Source organism: Ambystoma mexicanum, chromosome 11 (genome assembly GCF_040938575.1).
Source record: "Ambystoma mexicanum isolate Mex_15411 chromosome 11, UKY_AmexF1_1, whole genome shotgun sequence".
NCBI lineage: Eukaryota > Metazoa > Chordata > Amphibia > Caudata > Ambystomatidae > Ambystoma > Ambystoma mexicanum.
In genome coordinates this window covers 989961944-989979543 of record NC_090934.1, presented here as the reverse complement: position 1 = coordinate 989979543, position 17600 = coordinate 989961944, and the positions used below count along the sequence as shown (strand labels likewise).

The following is a 17600-nucleotide window of genomic DNA, read 5'->3' as shown; positions in this document are numbered from 1 at the left end:
TGGTTATTGCACACAGTCTCTTCTGCCTCCTCGCTCACCCGTGTTTCTTCCTTTGCCTTCTGTACTTTGTGTTTTGTTAGTTGTCTGCTTGCTATGGACTTGTGTTGTTGGTATAACTCTTCTATTTGTGATTGTGCCAGGTATTTATTTTTGTTTCAAATTAAGTATTCATGAAGATGGAGAAAACATGTTCCTAAATGATCTTCGAGTTGAATATTATGGCGCGCTACTTCTAGGGCTCGGTGGGGTTAAGAAGAAGAATGTATTCTTCTGTTCCTCCCCTGCCAAAGGAAGCATCTACACCTGCTCTGTCTGCATTGTGTCTGAGCCTCATCTCTCCCAATTCTTAGCTCCCATGATTGGCCTGATGTTTCATAAGCTTGTCCTCAACTGTCTACGTTTGTGCTCCTAATTCTAGTCATTCATGACACCTGGCAAGTGCCCCACTGGCACATCAAATGTGTTTTCAGCTGTGTGTGTCCTTTCCTCCATTCCTCTGACATTCCTGCAGAGTCTGACTGCTTCCTTTGGTCTTGGCTAGTGCCACTCTCCACCAGGAGCTGCAGTGGCCTCTTGCCATAGAGTGAGTGCTGCTGGCAGCTCAGCAACATGACACCTTTTGGGGAGCCCAATCGATGCCACAAGTGATTCCTGAGACTGTAGAATTGTTTGGAGTTGGACACAGTGATTGCCAACTTTCTAACCTTTTTTTAATTTGGAGCACTAAACACCAAGTTGAAATTTATAACTGAGATACAATTTACTAAAGAACACTGCCTTCAGCTAACTAGAGTGCATTAATAGTACATTGCGTATAAATATGCAGGCGGTTCAGAAATCTAATCCATCTGTATTTTTGTCCCCCAGGCAAATACCAAGCTTCTCATTATCCACAGCAAAACCAATCAGTGTTTGGCAGTACTTAGACATTTTATTTTATGGTAAGTGATATTCCAGAATGCATTTCAGTAACAATCTGTCCATTTAACCTTGGAGAAAGGCTTTGTTTATAATTGATGGTCATTTCTCAGATGGCCAGGAGTATGCTACACATATGGCATCGAGGTTGCTAAGAATTCTCTGAATCTTTCCCGCTTCCCACTCTGGTATAGAAAGTTGTGATGCCATCTGTCTGCTTCTACAATTCAGGAAGACGTTTTAAGCCATGCTGGTTTAGAAAGGGAAGTCTTCCTGGCCTGGTCAGGTTCAGGCCACTGCCACCCCACTGTTTTATAATGTAAAATAATGCAAACCCATTGTATTTAATCCATTTTGCATGATGAACTACAGTATTACATTAAAAGGACAAATGCTCTGCCCACAATGCACTGTACACTACCCCGACTTAAAGCTACTTGCACATTGACAAAAAACATTTCTCCCAAGCAAGAGGGGTAACCTAACGATGACTTTACAGAGTTCAACTAGCTTACCAGGACATATTGTTGACACTTCATTTTCTGATTATCTGCATGAGGTGTGGATGCGGGAACTCGCATTGTATCATTGGGTATTGTACCAAAATGTCACCCTCATTTGTGCGCCCCCGCAGTCACTGCGACTTTGGAGACACACAAAATGAGGGTGATATTTACTGCGCCCAAGCAGAGCAGGGGTTGCGGGGATGTCCCCTGGTCTTCCTGGGCGCAGTAATGGGGGTAGGGGTTGCAGCAGTGCCCCTCGCTTACCATTTCGGAAAGCGGGGGACACATAAGAAAAAAAAAAGAAAAGCACCCTGCGGCGTCAGCTCCAACCCATGTTAGTGGGAGGAGCTGACACCGCAGGGATCACAGAGTGCGGGCTGCACACTTCTGCGTATGCCACCCTAAAGGTAAGTAGAGTGGGGGATTGGGAGGGGTAATGCAGGCCAGGGGAAGCGGGCACAGTGATCCATATGATCACTGTGCCGTGCCGTAACTGGCGTCAGCATTTTCGGCGTTGCAGTTGCAGGCGTCGCAGTGACCACATAGACCCCATCATTGTGAATTATGTGATCTGCTGCTCAGCATTGCAAGCTTTATAAGACATGTAAATAATTGTAAACCAACTATACTTAATAAGAATTCTACACACTGATTGGTTGCTAGCAACCACTGTTCATTAATTCAATCCTGTCTAGACGATTGCAAAAGTGTCCATTTACAAGCACCCACATATGAAATTATGAAAATTACACAGAAAGTTTTAACTGGTTGGCCAAGCTCTACCTGGTGTATGTTAGTGTTGGTAAAGTGTGCCTACTTAGCGTTAAGTACTACTTCTCTGTACACTCAAACTTGGTGTTGGAACACCACCATATATTCTGTGAGGATTGCCTTCCCCTTCAGCAGAGCATTTTCATGTTTTAAGTGCTAGTAGTACATGTTCAAACCATTTTGCAATGAGTTTATTGTGGGATATCTGTTTTTGATTATGGATAGAGGACAAAGGATATCAGGCACAGTATGATTGATTTCCTGTGTGCATGAGGGAGATATTGTTTGGGGATGCTGATTTGTTACAGAGATGGACATGTTGTTGCCATCAGAGTATTTGTACTAAGCTGAAGATTGAATTGAGAGTGTGATATCCCAAGTGGGTACGTCCCTTGCCTAGTTGCCTCAGGTAAAGAATAGGGAGGGTGATAGTGAAGGATCATGTCATGAACTTGTTAGTCAGGTCAAACTAGAACCTTATAGTGGAAGAAATCCTTGCAGTGTTGTTTAAAGTTGGGTATTGCTTCCTCTTTTATAGTAGTGTAGTCGTCTGATAACTATGTTCGAGAGTGAACAATATCTTTGCAGTAGTGGAAGGTCCTAAATGTCAGATGTCAGGGGGATGTTCCTTAACAAGAAGCATACAGTGCTCAAGCTAGTATTGTGACAGGATGGGCAAGACTGATCGGTTTGGAGGGCTCTTCATATCAGGATGATCTATGATGTATTGAGTGTTAGGTTGGCGAGGAATGCTGTTACAATATCATTATGTAGTAAGTTGCTGTTGGCAAGGTCTGTGGGTAGAATTGATAAGTTCAGTTGCTCTTGCTATTCAGCCCTATATATGGGATGTACTCGCACACCAGAGTGTGTGGCCTGGTGACAAGGTTTGTTGATGCAGTACGGTGAGTTGATTTGGATCCTGATATCTCACATTTGTGAAGTAAGATGAAGTGCAGGCCTTTTGACCAGTTGTCTGGGAGAATGCATGTTAATTCAATTCGGCTTTGGGATGCAGCATGGAGCACTAATTGTTAAAGTGTTGATGTTCTTGTGTGTGTAGATTGTTGTTTGTTTTTGGAGGTTTAAGGCAGTGTTTATTTTTTGTGTTGTAGGGAATACAGAATATCTGACTTAGTTTTGGTAGTGGCCCCACAGAGAATCTGAGGGTTGTAATCAATATGATGGGATGGGCGTGTGAGTGTTGGAGCGCTAGCTGTAAAAACAAGGAAATATCAAGGCTGAGTACCACAAATTGAAATACACCAAACACGGGCTATAAAGATTCACAGATCTTTTATTCTGCGCAGTTTACAAAGAAACATAGAAACGGATAGCTATCTGGCTCTCAACACCCCGCAATGAGTACCAGCCCGTCAAAGAGAAGAGAGAGAGTGCTGGACATCTGAACAGTTATGCTTTTTATACATTTCCACAATATTGTCCAGCCCCTCTACCTGTTAATAATCTGCGGTCTAGAGTGTGTGCCTAGTTCACATACAGGTTATACAATAATATGCAGAAGGATTACATGAGTTTGCATTTCCATCAAGTTACAATGGCGATGTATATTCTTGGATCCCGCGGTAAGCCTTAGTCTATATCCCAACACAATGTAGTTCAGCCTGTGTCCACGCTTGGCATTTGCACATCATTGTCGCTGATGTGTATTCGTGGATGAGGCTTGTTAGCGCAGAAAATACTGACAACAGTCGGCCCTTGGACAGTCTAACCATTAACAGAGCTCAAAGGTCAACAGGCTTGGTTGCAAGTTAGAAACACAGTCCACCATTTTAGAACAGAGAATCATACGAACAGAAATCAAAATGGTGGATGATTCTAAAATGGGGGCGAAGTCGAACAGAAATCGTAACTTTGCAATGCGGTTTTCTTCGCAGAGCAACTAGGCTTAGGCCAATATAAGTCAAAAGGAGGCCTAATATGATTTCCGTTTAACAAACCCACCTTTTTGGCCTAAGACAAGTGCTAAACTAAGAACTAGTCCCTTTACGAGTATCTCCACGTCTCAATGTCCATACAACCTGAATCACATTAATCAGAAATATCAATCGCCATAAAATCGGCGGCGGAAATTTCCTTCATCACAAATCCATTGGTCATTCTTTCCGGTGCATTTACCTTTGGTCCTAATGTTCCCATAGTCTGTGCACAACATCCCCCTAACATTGAACATATGGCAGGAAGACATTGTATACAGCAACAACAGAGCAACAGAATACCCAGAATAATCAATAAGACTGAGAGAAGCTTCCATCCCCAAGATCGTAACAAGTCCCAGAACCAAGTACTAAGATCCCAATTTCCCTCGGGAACATGCACTTCAGAGCTTAGGACATACATATTTTGTATTGCCTTAAAGATAGTTGGGGAGCAATCTGGTACGAAAACACAGCAAGCGGACCCCACTAATTTGCATACTCCACCATGCTCAGCCAAGATGACGTCTAATACCATCCGGTTTTGTAGCGCCACTAATCAGATTGCTTTTTGCTCTAGAGTCATGTTATAGAGTATGTCAGTCGTCCGGTTGATGGTTTTCTCCAGTACTCTCTTGTCTCCTAATATCCTCAGAATTCAAAATTTGCCCCCAAAATGATACAAAGGATTTCACTACGTCACCCATAACTTGCGACAGAGTATCGCCATTCTCGACCCGCCAAGGACGAGCCCTAGAGATTTCAGTGGTACCAGCTATAAATACCCCTGGCAGCAGAATTCCTAAATAACAAGTTCCCTGCCAGTCCCTAGGTAGCCACAGGAACGCTTCATTACCGCAAATGAAGTAGACAGGTTCGCCTACATACAAAGGTCTGTCCTCACTGGTCAAGTTTGCAACATTGATGCAACCCTTGAAATCGCCCATTGACTGATTACCATTTGTATGCAGAAAGAAACTGAGTTGGGGCTATGATTAACAGTGTAAGAAGGTGACGTGGCATCCCTAGTTTCAAGTGGGCGTACTTCTTCCATATACCAAAATCCTAAGGCAACTAATACTATAAAACTGGTTAACACAATTACAATAAAACAATACATCTTGTAAGACCATGTATTTGATCGTCCATTGTCTTTGTTGGCCACACACGCGATTGTCTGTACCGCACGAGTAGGGTCGATAACAGGCATTGTTCCTTTGAAGCTCTTCACCGATAAGTTCCTGCGAAAACTCCATAGTCCGTTTGCTGGTGATCATCTGATCACATGTTTTTTTAGACTTTCCCTATCCCCAGCCACCTACTTTCCTTCAAATGCAAAAGATGGGGCAAAGGACAAGCCCTATATTTATTTTCCTGTGGGCACCGCCGAACCGTGCAGTAAGTCTAGCTCCGTGGACACAGATTGTACCTTGTGACTCCTTGTACAGTGTGATCTGCGAACAGTGTGTCGTTGCTTCCTGATGGAAGTGGTGGATTTGCAGCAGAACCGGACAAAGATGCAAAAGGATGTGCAGGAGAGTGTGGAGACAAAGCAGCAGTTTCCCCAGGCCCCACGGGCTCAGGGAGTGTCTCCGAAGCACTCTCAGTACTGCTCAGTGCTGGATGATCGTTGAGAACAGAGCAAGTAAGTTTCTCCTTATCTTCTTCGTCGTGTGGCAAAGGGAAAGGTATCCTCTTGACATGCGAAGCGTGTATCCAGTGTTTCCTTCCAGCTACTCGTACAGCAGTCTGTGTGGCCAGCAGGACCTGATAGGGCCCTCTCTGCCTCGGTGCAAGACAGGATGCTCTCTCAAATACTTTAGTCAGCACCCACTCTCCAGGTTGGATGCTATGACCTGGTCCATCGTATTTAGCTGGGAGGGCTTCTTGCACCTGTTCATGAATCAAATACAGATTTTTAGTTAACCGCTCGCAATATTCAGAAGGAAGTACATGCTCTATATCCCTCAAAGCCCTAGGTTTAGGAAGATTCCAAATGTTAGCTGGCCTCCCCATCACCACCTCATACGGGGAGAGCCCAGTCCTAGTCTGTGAAGTCGTTCGCATCGAGAGTAACACTATCGGTAAGGCGTCCGGCCATTTCAAATTGGTGCTGGCACACATCTTAGCGAGCTTGTTCATCAAGATTCCACTGTGTCTCTTTACCAATCCAGCATTGTGTGCGTGTCTGGCCGAAAAGAACTTTTTATCGATCTGTAATCCCACACATATCTGTAGAATTACAGCAGCGATAAAATGTGGACCATTGTCCGACCAGATGACTCTTTGCAAACCAAACCTAGGAAAATATTCCTTAAGCATGGTTTTCGCCGTTGTCATTGCTGTGGCATCTTTTATAGGGAAGGCTTCAACCCATTTACTGAAAGCACAAATAACAACAAAAATGAACTTGAAATTATTACAACGCTCCATTTCGATAAAGTCAAAGTGGATCACTTCGAAAGGACAGAAGGTGGACCAAAACTACCCCTTGGTATTGATGTACCCTTCCCCATATTGTGCTGTAAACAGATCATACAACTCTGGACAAAATGTTCTGCAGTTTTCGGGATGTTAACATTTACCCAGACAGTTTCTAACATTTTACAAATCTTCCTAGTGCATATGTGAGTGGGACCCTGAGCCATTGAAACCATCATAGTGATGTACGCGTCTGGCAGCATCCATTTTCCCTCCAGGTTATCCACCCAACACCCATCATCATCCAACCTCGCCAAGCCCTCAGCCCATTGCTTAGTTTCTTCTAAAGTGGCACCAGCTTGGATATTCTTTATAGAATCAATTCCTTCATCTATAGTATAGACCTTTTTGGCTTCCCTTGTAGTGTACATATCTGAATAGAGATCAGTAGCAGTTTGTTTGGCTATCTGGTCAGCAAAAGCATTCCCTTTTCCTACATCATCTATGATTTTCTGATATGCCGCGCATTTCATAATTGCTAGCTAAGTGGGAAGTGCAAGCGCTGAGAGTAGCTGAACTATCAAGGTGCCATATTGAATCTTCATTCCATGTGAGGTCAAGAAACCTTGTTCTGCCCAAAGTCTACCGAAGTTGTGAACTACCCCAAAAGCATACTGACTATCAGTATATATGTTTACTCTAAGCCTTTCGGAAAGTTCACTAGCTCGAGTTAATGCAATAATCTCTGCAGCCTGCGCAGAATTATACGATATTCTTTTGGTTTCCACAATTGCGCTTAGTGTGGTGACGGCATAAGCAGCAGTGGGTGTACCATCCGGAATTTTGAAACAGGAGCCATCACAAAAACAGCTCCCCTTGTGGATCGTTCAAAAGTGTATCTTTCAAATCAATCCTGCTTTTAGTTTCTTGCTCTGTGGTATAAAGGCAGTCATGTGACATTTCGTCACTGCAAGCAATATCTTGCGGAAGAGGTAATAATTCAGCCAGATTCAGTACACAACACCTCTTAATTTTAATATGCGGTGCAAACAAGATCAATTTGTATCTCGTTAACCGTGCGGAAGTGAGATGTTGTGTTTGCGTTCTGTTTAATAGAACGTCTACAGAGTGAGGTACCAACAAGGTTAAAGCATGGCCTAGGACCATTCCCTCGCTCTGTTTTACAGACGCAGCAGCAGCAGCGACGGCTCTCAGGCATGCAACAGGATCAAGGGTGGAGGAAAAGTAACCGCACGGCCTATTCTTCCCCCATGTTCCTGCGTTAACACAGCCAAAGCACATCCATCACATTCATGCACATACAACTCAAAGGCCTTTTCATAATTTGATGTGCTCAAAACTGGTGCTGAACACAGTGCAGTCTTGAGCAAATTAAAAGCTTTCTGGTGTTCCAAGTTCCATGGCAATGGCAATGGCAAAGAAATGCCCTTCCTTGTCAAAACCAACATTGGTTTGATCACTAGTGAGAAGTTTGGGATCCACTGCCTACAGTAAGAAGCCATTCCTATCAAGACTCTGACTTCCTTCTTCGTATTTGGGACAGACATGCTAGAAATTATTTTAATCCATTCAGGCGTCAATCTTCTTCCCTCCTTTGACAGGAGATAGCCTAAATAGGCGACCTCCTGTCGACAATATTGAAATGTTTTCAGTGAACTTTATGTCCATGCTTTGCTAGTTGAATAAGCAATAACACGGTGCTCTCCTTGGAGGCACTTTCTGAATCTGAAGCTAAAAGAATGTCGTCAACATACTGGAGCAATGTACAAGTAACAGGCAACTCAAATGTATCAAGCTGCTCTTTCAAAGCCCTACTGTAAATGCTCGGACTTTCCATGTACCCCTGTGGCGCACGGGTGAATGTAAACGAGCGTCCCCCTAGGGTGAATGCGAACAAGTATCTGCTATCTTTGTGTAAAGGAATGCTAAAGAAGGCATTCTTAAGATCTACAACACTAAAATGAGTAGCAGAAGCTGGAATCATCGTTAATATCGTTGACACATCAGGCACAATAGGAAATTGTGGAGCGACAATCTTATTGATAGCGCGTAAATCGATAATGAAACAAAAAGGAATTGCATTATCCCCTTTCTTATACACAGGTAAAATCGGACTATTGCACAAACTACCTGCAATTTCTTCAATTACCCCAGGGTGTACAAAATCGGAAGCTATACACTTCAAAGCTTGCTCACCATCAATTGAAATCTTATACTGAGGAATACGTGGCAACTTTACTCCAGGTTTCAAAATGATTTTAACAGGTTCAATCTGTAAAACACCGACATCCTTGTCATCAATCGCCCATAAACTCTCCGGAACGTACTAAATTCCAGCGGCAAAGGTCTAGTCAGAAATTGAGGCAGAAGATTCCTGGGGTGAAATCGTCAAACGCACTCCATCCGAGGAACAATGAATTACCGCATTTAATTCCTTCAACAGAGTCAACCCCAGCAAATTCTCACCACAGTTTGATGTCAAAAGAAACGGACAGTGATCCGTGAATGGACCCAGTGAAATCGGACTAACCACTGGTGTACCAGAAAACCCTACAGAAACGTTAGTTTGCCCTGACAGTGGAATGTCTGGAACACGTGGATGATCAATGGAACACTTCTGTGTTCCTGTATCTATCAAAAATAGATGTTTCCTATTTCCCACTATCATTTCAACCTAGGGGCCTTTCTGATTAAAGGAAATAGGCGTTGGTTCCAAACCCTGCTTCGGGCAATCCTAGCGAAACAATATATCGTCAAAGGGAAGGTCTTCAGAGAGATAAGCAGTAGAAGGATGATCAAATATGTTTCTGTTATCCATACTCAGTGGCTGATTGTCTTGCGAAAAAAACTGAGAATTCAGAGAAAACTGGCTTCTACCAGGACCCCCTACCCCAGGGCGGCCTCTGGATCATCTACCCATGATGCCAAATGTGTTATTCGACCTCTGCTGGAGTCTCCCTTTTTCTTTTCGATCCTTTTCGATCCTTTCCTTCTCGTTATTGACTCGGTTTTTCATAATACTGAGCCATATGCAACACTTCAGACTGAGACTTAGCTTGCCAAGTGCTCTCAGAAGTCATAATTTGCGACTGAATCTCAGGTAACAATCCATGCACAAATTTGTCTACAAATAATCGTTTTCCAGACTCTGTACTTAAATCTTGCCCACTAAAATCTGAAAATACTTGTTCAAACCGATTAAAGAATTCGGTAGCACCCTCAGTTTTTCCTTGGATACAAGCAGTAAGTTTGTCCCAGTCAATCCTTCTCTCAGGAATTAAGGCTTTCAATTTTGTTACTATTCTATCAGGCAAAGTCAGTATTACCTGCGGTTGTCTCTCACCGGCTGGTCTATCTCCATCTTGTCTAGCCAAATTATCCCATGTGTCCCCTAACCCTGGTACATCGTCTACTGCCCTAATCTTTTTCCACAAATCGGCAGGTAGGAGCACAGGAAATAACTAATCTATATCACTCAAAGTGAATACTGATGACTGCAAGACAGATTCTATCTCTTTATACAACCCTGTCGGATTCTTTCTAATATCTGGGATAGATTGTCTAATAGTATTCACCTCCTGTCTTGAGAACGGGACATGAACAAACTGTGATACATAATGTGCATCAATGTCATAGGCGGCTACACCCGTTGAGGCATTAGCCGGAACCTCGACTTTAGGGACAAATGTCAGAGGAACCTCTCTCATAGGCAACTGAGAAGTAGGCAACTCCGAACGCTTACTGAGCAGCAGAGCTAAATCGAGCGCTAAAGCAGCTGAAGGAGTGTCAGACGAAAAAGCTCTCTTATACATATTCAATAATTCTGCAGGACAACAAATCTTTCTTTTTATACATTCATCCTGCAGGTATTCTACCATTACGTGTATCACTTTCCTCTGCATTTCTGGCGTATACTGACTATACGTGTCATATACTTCTACGGGAGATGTTGACATGTCTGAAATACATCTAAGTGCATCTCTTTAGAAACTGTATTACGAGTTACAATCTTTGATTCTGCTCCCTTATCAACTACAAGCGGAACAGAACCACTTAGAAGAGAAAGAGTAGACAAATCTTTTACAATAGGCAATGAAGGTGCTATCACTGGTGGAGAAGACAAATCTACCAAACCCATAGCAGCAGGCAAAGGTGGAGGCATAGGTGGAGGAGCAACAATAGAAAGAGGAGCAGTAACTAGAGGAAGAGGAGCAATAGGAGGAACAATAGGAGGAGCAGGAATTGCTATGGGAGGAGGAACGACAGCAGGAAGAGGTAAAGCAGCAGGAATAGGTACATATGGAGGTGGCGCAGTGGCACCAGGCCTTCGTTCATTTAAAAGCTTGTCAATTAATTCATCAGACGCATGAAAATCTTTAGACGGATATATTTTCAGAATGCCAAGTTAAAAAGCCCTGTCCATTTTTCTAACTGACTCTGACTGTTTTTGTTGGTCGTACAATAACGCTTTCTCGGCGTTCGACATATGTCGGCGCACATGTTTCTCTCTAATTTTAAGCTGCTGCATAGCTTCTTTTTTCCAATTTTGTAATACATCAAATGCTGCAGGTCTAGCTTTTTTCGTTAATAATATAGATTCTAAATATTCTTTGCGAGAAATCTCAAAGCTACCATTGAAGTTCGGAAGCATGTCTGGTTTGTCTGTGCCAAATATCATTAAACACTATACTACCAATGCCGTGCTTAGAGTACATAGTGCACGCCTCCGACCCCTCCTCTGGCGCCGGACGGCCAAATTCCAAAGATTGTCTGTCTCTGCGGAATAATGCCCTGAAACAGGCAGACAATTTCTCAGACATATCAGATTTCTGGTGTTACCTGGTCAATAATTGTACTCGCGAGGTCAATACGCCAAATCAAATATCAGGATACTTCGGAATCGGGGCACGACTCACCTGATCAAAGAACTAAGGGAGGTCCGATCGGATTACTAAGGACAACAAAGGACACTCGTGGTTTGTGATTTCGGCAAAACTGCCCGCCTCGATATATGGACCCTCGTCAAGATGCCGTCTCCGACCACGTGCTCACTGTCCGGGGATCGGGTCGCACAGTACTGTTGAGGTGTCGCGTCTCATCCAAGAAGGGGCCCCCTTTCTTAACCTCCGATCCCGGTCCGATAGCCACGTCAACTCTTCAATGAGATGGCATCAATCTTGAGGGTGCTTATTCGGGCGGCATCTGTAAAAACAAGCTAATATCGAGGCTGAGTACCACAAATTGAAATACACCAAACATGGGCTATAAAGATTCACAGATCTTTTATTCTGCGCAGTTTACAAAGAAACATAGAAACAGATAGCTATCTGGCTCTCAACACCCCGCAATGAGTACCAGCCCGTCGAAGAGAGGAGAGAGTGCTGGACATCTGAACATTCATGCTTTTTATACATTTCCACAATATTGTCCAGCCCCTCTACATGTTAATAATCTGCAGTCTAGAGTTTGTGCCTAGTTCACATACAGCTTATACAATAATATGCAGAAGGATTACATGAGTTTGCATTTCCATCAAGTTACAATGACAATGTATATTCTCGTATCCCGCGGTAAGCCTTAGTTTATATCCCAACACAATGTAGTTCAGCCTGTGTCCACACTTGGCGTTTGCACATCATTGTCGCTGATGTGTATTCGTGGATGAGGCTTGTTAGCGCAGACAATACTGAGATGACAGTTCATTTATAGTACAAGGTCTCTCTACCTATTATAAACAGTCGGCCCTTGGACAGTCTACCATTAACAGAACTCAAAGGTCGACAGGCTTGGTTGCAAGTTAGAAACACAGTCCACCATTTTAGAACAGAGACTTATACAACAGAAATCAAAATGGCGGATGAGTCTAAAATGGCGGCAAGTCGAACAGAAATCAGAACTTTGCAACGCGGGTTTCTTCGCAGAGCAACTAGGTTTAGGCCAATATAAGTCAAAAGGAGGCCTAATATGATTTCCGTTTAACATAGCAGGATCTGAAGTGGGAGAGGTTGACAGGAAGCAGTTGATTGAGTTGTTGAAGGGTATCTGGAGTGGCTTCACACAGCCACACATACTTAGTATTCTGTGTGTACTATCTGTTGCTAAACTGGTTGTCTTATGTTGTGCATGTTCCAACTGTTGTCTGAAAATCTAGTACATTTTCCTGGTAATTAGGGACTGGATACAAGGTGCTGCATGAGTAGAGTTCATGTCTGGTGCTGGTTGTCATTGGATGCCATTGCTCTTTGTGACAGCAAGGTGTATAGTGCATTACCATGCTTCTCTGATAAGTGATCCCCATGAGATCTGGCACAACAAAATGTGGATGCTAAGACATAAGTCAACCATCAAGAAATCGGGAGCCAATCTCAGAAAGCAGGCAGTAAAACATAAATGTAATGGAAGACCAACCTGTGAACATTGTAGAAAAGGATAGAGCAGTGTAAGAATGGACAATACAAATGTCAACTTGAAGAACAGAAGCTGAAGAAGTAAACTGGCAATATTTTGTGTTTTGGAAGGTACATAGAAAAAAAATCACTATCACCATTTATTGGACTGTGGATTCCCATTCTCTTGCAAAAAAAAACTTCCACAAACTTCCAAATATTCAAGGAGCATAATGGCTGCTCCACCAGAGACTAGACAAAAATGACAGAACAAGGACACATATTGTATATCAATTGGATAAACATGCTTTCACAGAAGTTGAAGTTATGATCTCATTTGCCAACAAGAAGTATGGAATCCCCCCATTATCACAAATAACAGCAGTATAACAAAAGTCAGATAAAGTCTTCAATACCATGAAATGTTGATGCAAAAATGCAGATGCAAGGCTAACTCCCCATCGCCATTTTTATCTCTGCTGCCTAAAGTTGGTTTTGTGGGTAACCAGGAGCTATACATACTGAATCTGTGCTTGTTTATTGACCTGCATCAACATAAAGAATGTCAATAAACAGTATTTAAACTCTGGGGTCCCCAATAACACCACTTAACCACATACTCCCTCCGACCAACGCCCCCCCTACATCTACACTATCAAACTTGTTCACCCTGTGCCTCCTTGCAATTTGATTCTGTCACAATATTGGACATTTGGGATTCTGCATGGCATTGAACAGACAGAATCCCATACAAATGCGGCCCCTACTGAAGGCAGTTGCTTTACATCTAGACCATTCTGAATAATGCCTTTGTATGTCTCTCATACTTTAGTTTGTTTATCCGTGTTGTCCAGAACGAGGATGCCAATGTCTCTCTTAAGGAATAACCTAATTACCAGGGCTTGTGTTCAGATATATTGGTTGAAGTAACTCCTACACATCTGTGGGAAAGAAGGAGGATCTATGGCTAATACTGTTAGGAAAGACTCTTCGCAGAATCAAGTGTATGATTCTATACTAAAAGGATCTAGCACCCTAATCCAAGTCCAGTGTTGCTATGCCCTCTAGGCTTCCTTCAGTTCACTCATTAAGATCCCCCTTCACACTCATCTCTTCACATTTACAAATGCTTGCATTGCAAATTTAATTGTCCTTTTGATTTTGAGTTACCCTCCAGGGCTTTATAGACACAGCACATGCCTACCACCCAGAACATGTGAGTATCCCTGGCCTGCAATATGATTATCAGCAGGAATCCCCCTCTCAGTGCTTTTCAGACTGAAATGATTCTCACCAAGTAGTCAATGTTCACCCTATTGAGCCTGAACCTATCACAGGCTCACTTGTGCTTTCATTTTTCCAGCTCCTGGCATGCATTTGTCCAGTGGTCTGTGACCTTTCTTGTCGAGTTTGGCTACTGCCCCGACCTGCCCGATCACACTCCCTAATGGCTCCTTCCAGGTTATTGGGAAAAGCCCCCAGCAGGATTTTTGCACCAAGCTCCCCCTCAGTCTCTCTCTGGGACTGTAATAACGGGCTTTTCTGCCTGCTCTTGTTTCCTCTGCTCTTGTTTCCTCCTTTCACAATCTCTGTTAACACACCAAGTCCCTGATTGTTGGTCTCCTTTTTCCTGTTTGTATATTGCACCAGGAAGCTCAAGTTCCTTAATAATACATGGCATTTGCTAGTCCCTTTATCCCTTAACTATGGATCATAGGATTAGCTAGTGCTTCATTGTCCCACCTCCCACCTAAATGTTTTTCTGCTCCTTTTTACTAATCTCATGTGTGGTGCAACTCCTGGTTGTCCTGTTATCTAATGGTTTGATGGATAGGAGCTCTCAGTGAGTTTTCTGTCTCACTGTTGTATCTTGTAGGCTGAGAATGTTTAGCCCTCTCACTGTACCATCTTTGCGATAAACCTTCCTCTCAGACTTACTGTCTTCTATGGTCTGCCAAACTCCCCAGACATCTGGATACATGGTGCACATTTCTCAGGCTCTGCAAGCAGTCATGTGGACTGCGCTCTGCAAGAGCAGTATACTTGCTGCATTTTGAAATATAACCCTCATATTGTTATTTTATGTGCCTTTGGTCATTGATACCATCCAAACACTGGGATTCTAATTAGGGGGGATCCTGCCTTGCCACCTACATAACACATACTCTGGTAGCACCTTGGGCTTACCTTAGGAGGATACTCAGTGTTACCTGCTGGTTAGGAGTGGTGATGCAGGGGTGCTCTTGGGACCCAATTTACCCCCTGCCATCTCATATTCCTCCATCCCCTCCCACAATGTCCTATATCCGACTCCATAAGTATTCATACCTGCCATATACATTTATGGATACCTTGAAGTTGCCTAATGTACATGAAAGACCAGACGTCCTATAGATTTCTTGATTTGTATTGGGATTACTAAACATATTTGCAAAGTTATTCATTACGTTATTAAGGAAAATAAGTTTGAAGTAAGGTCAGAAAGCATTCCATATTTAATGTTAATGAGAGAAATAGCATAATTCATTTATGCATATATGATCAAATATCAGATGTGACCAGTGATGCATTTTATGATTTTCTATCTCAAGGCATAATGTATCGTCTTGAGGATATCAATCGTATTTGTCTCTAGGATGCTTCCACTAAAAGCATAATTCCTCATCACATGGGACATCAGATATATTAGTGCAAACACATTCTTGAGGGTAATTAAGGTTTAATTGGGATCTTAACATCGGCATTTAATTGCACTGAAGACTTTATCTGAATTTGTTGAATGATTGCTATTTATAATACAATACATCTTCATATTAACAGAATTATTAGCAACAGTGATTGCGAGCTTCACGTTTTTCTTAAACGTGTTGTTTTTATTTGAGTTATTTCATCTTTTTGGGATGAAGTGAGTTTTGTTTGTTAGGTTGGTTATTGGCGTCTGAATTGCACTTATCTGACTATGTGAGTGCAAGTTTGAGAATTCCACCATACAGGTTTTGATCTGTATGCATGCTGTTCAGCCACAAGGTGAGTTCTAGGTCTCATTGTCAGTATTCTTAACTTCCTTGAAAACTTGTTGTTTTCTATAACATTAATAAAATAACTCGGAGTGATTGCTACCACAGTATTTGCTGTTTTTTTTTTATCATTGCAAATAGCAGACATGTCTATTACTCAATTCAATCGCATTCATTTTGATCAACTTCTGAAGGATTCATGGCTGAATGTCCCACTTTGATGTGAATCTGTGACCTGAAGGCTGAATGCAGATATCAAAAGCATTTGCTTAGGTAACTGAGCCATCTGACAAACTATCTTGCCACTTCAATTCTCCTTTTTTTCTGGGTGTGGGGGGGACTTGTGAGTGAATTGATTTGTGGGTTTTTGAGGGTTTGAGTGCAATGGCATATTACACTTTACACAGTAAAGTCTGTAAGTGCACTGTTTAGCCACTGAATAAGTTGTAGTGTCAATTTAATTTGTACCCAATGTACTGATCTTGTAGGGATGAGCCAGTCCTGCCAGTATTCAAATCCCTGACACACAGGTTAAAAAAGCTTATGAGCTAAAACAAATTGGATATGGTATGGTGCCAATTGGTGCCTCTTGGCTCGGATTGTGTCAAACGACTTGAATACCATTGCTAGGATTCCACCTTTATACTTCCAGAATTTGAGCCAATTTTAGCAAGATGGGGGTGGTTTTGCTTGTACCGTGTTGGCCCACTTGAATGTATTGCAAACCTGAGTATTACAAAGCTAACTAAGAAAAACGAACAAAATTGTAGGTGATCTTCAGACCGGGTTTCTTTGGGCCACCTCTAAATAGACCGCCCAGGAAACGCTGCCTAGAGAAGCCTGCATACTGCACCCGGAAGCAGGAAGAGGTGGCTCACTGGGCGCAGTTAAGGAATTGATGGAGCCGCATGGTGGTGTGGCTAGTGGCGATGTCGGGGGAGGGGCATGTTTGCTGCAGATGGGACAAGGAGGTTTGATGGCCTGGACGTGACAGTGGGGTGGTGAGGAGGAATTGTATGAGGGTTCATGGGGGAGAAACGCGCTGATAGAGGAGTGGAGTGGTCATGACAGGGAGGTTTATAAGTATGATGTGGGGGCGGAGGCATACGCCAAGCAGTTCGTGGGGGGTGAACCCTCCTGGTGGCATCAGAATCCCATCTGGTGGAGGCCTCTCCAAGACAGCCAAAAAAAGGCAGTCCTATTTTGGAGCGGCCTTCAATAGGAGGGATACTGATGTAGGACCAACAAAACATGAAGTCTACAAACATAGGGCATGGCAATGTTAAGGTACCAACAGTCAGTCTAATTGAATTAATTTTTCACAAATGGCACGACTATTTGACAACACTCTTTTTAAAAAGAATAGGTAGCTCACATCATTGCTATATTCCAAGCGAGCTTTGTGAAGTTATGGTGTACTGCGAGTTAAGGGGAGGGTTAAGGTTTTATTTTCAGTGGGATGGACTTGTTTGCTTTAGAGGATTTTTCTATCTGGATTTAGCATTTCTGCCTTAACATTGACCTTCCCAACGTTTGGAGAGTTTACATTTTGTTGACTAGGGGACTGAGTGTATTTTAACGTTATGTCAAGAGCAGAGAGAGACAGAACACTCAGACAAATTC

The 17600-nt window shown here is 42.8% G+C and overlaps 1 protein-coding gene across 1 annotated transcript in view; it reads left to right on the top strand.

Annotated features, from left to right (window-relative positions):
- Positions 1-17600, top strand: part of CFAP161 (cilia and flagella associated protein 161) — a 162336-nt gene that overhangs the window by 130857 nt on the left and 13879 nt on the right. Inside the window, exon 7 of the mRNA XM_069624165.1 lies at positions 868-941. Coding sequence (XP_069480266.1) covers positions 868-941 — 74 coding nt within the window. The remainder of the gene's footprint in view (positions 1-867; positions 942-17600) is intronic.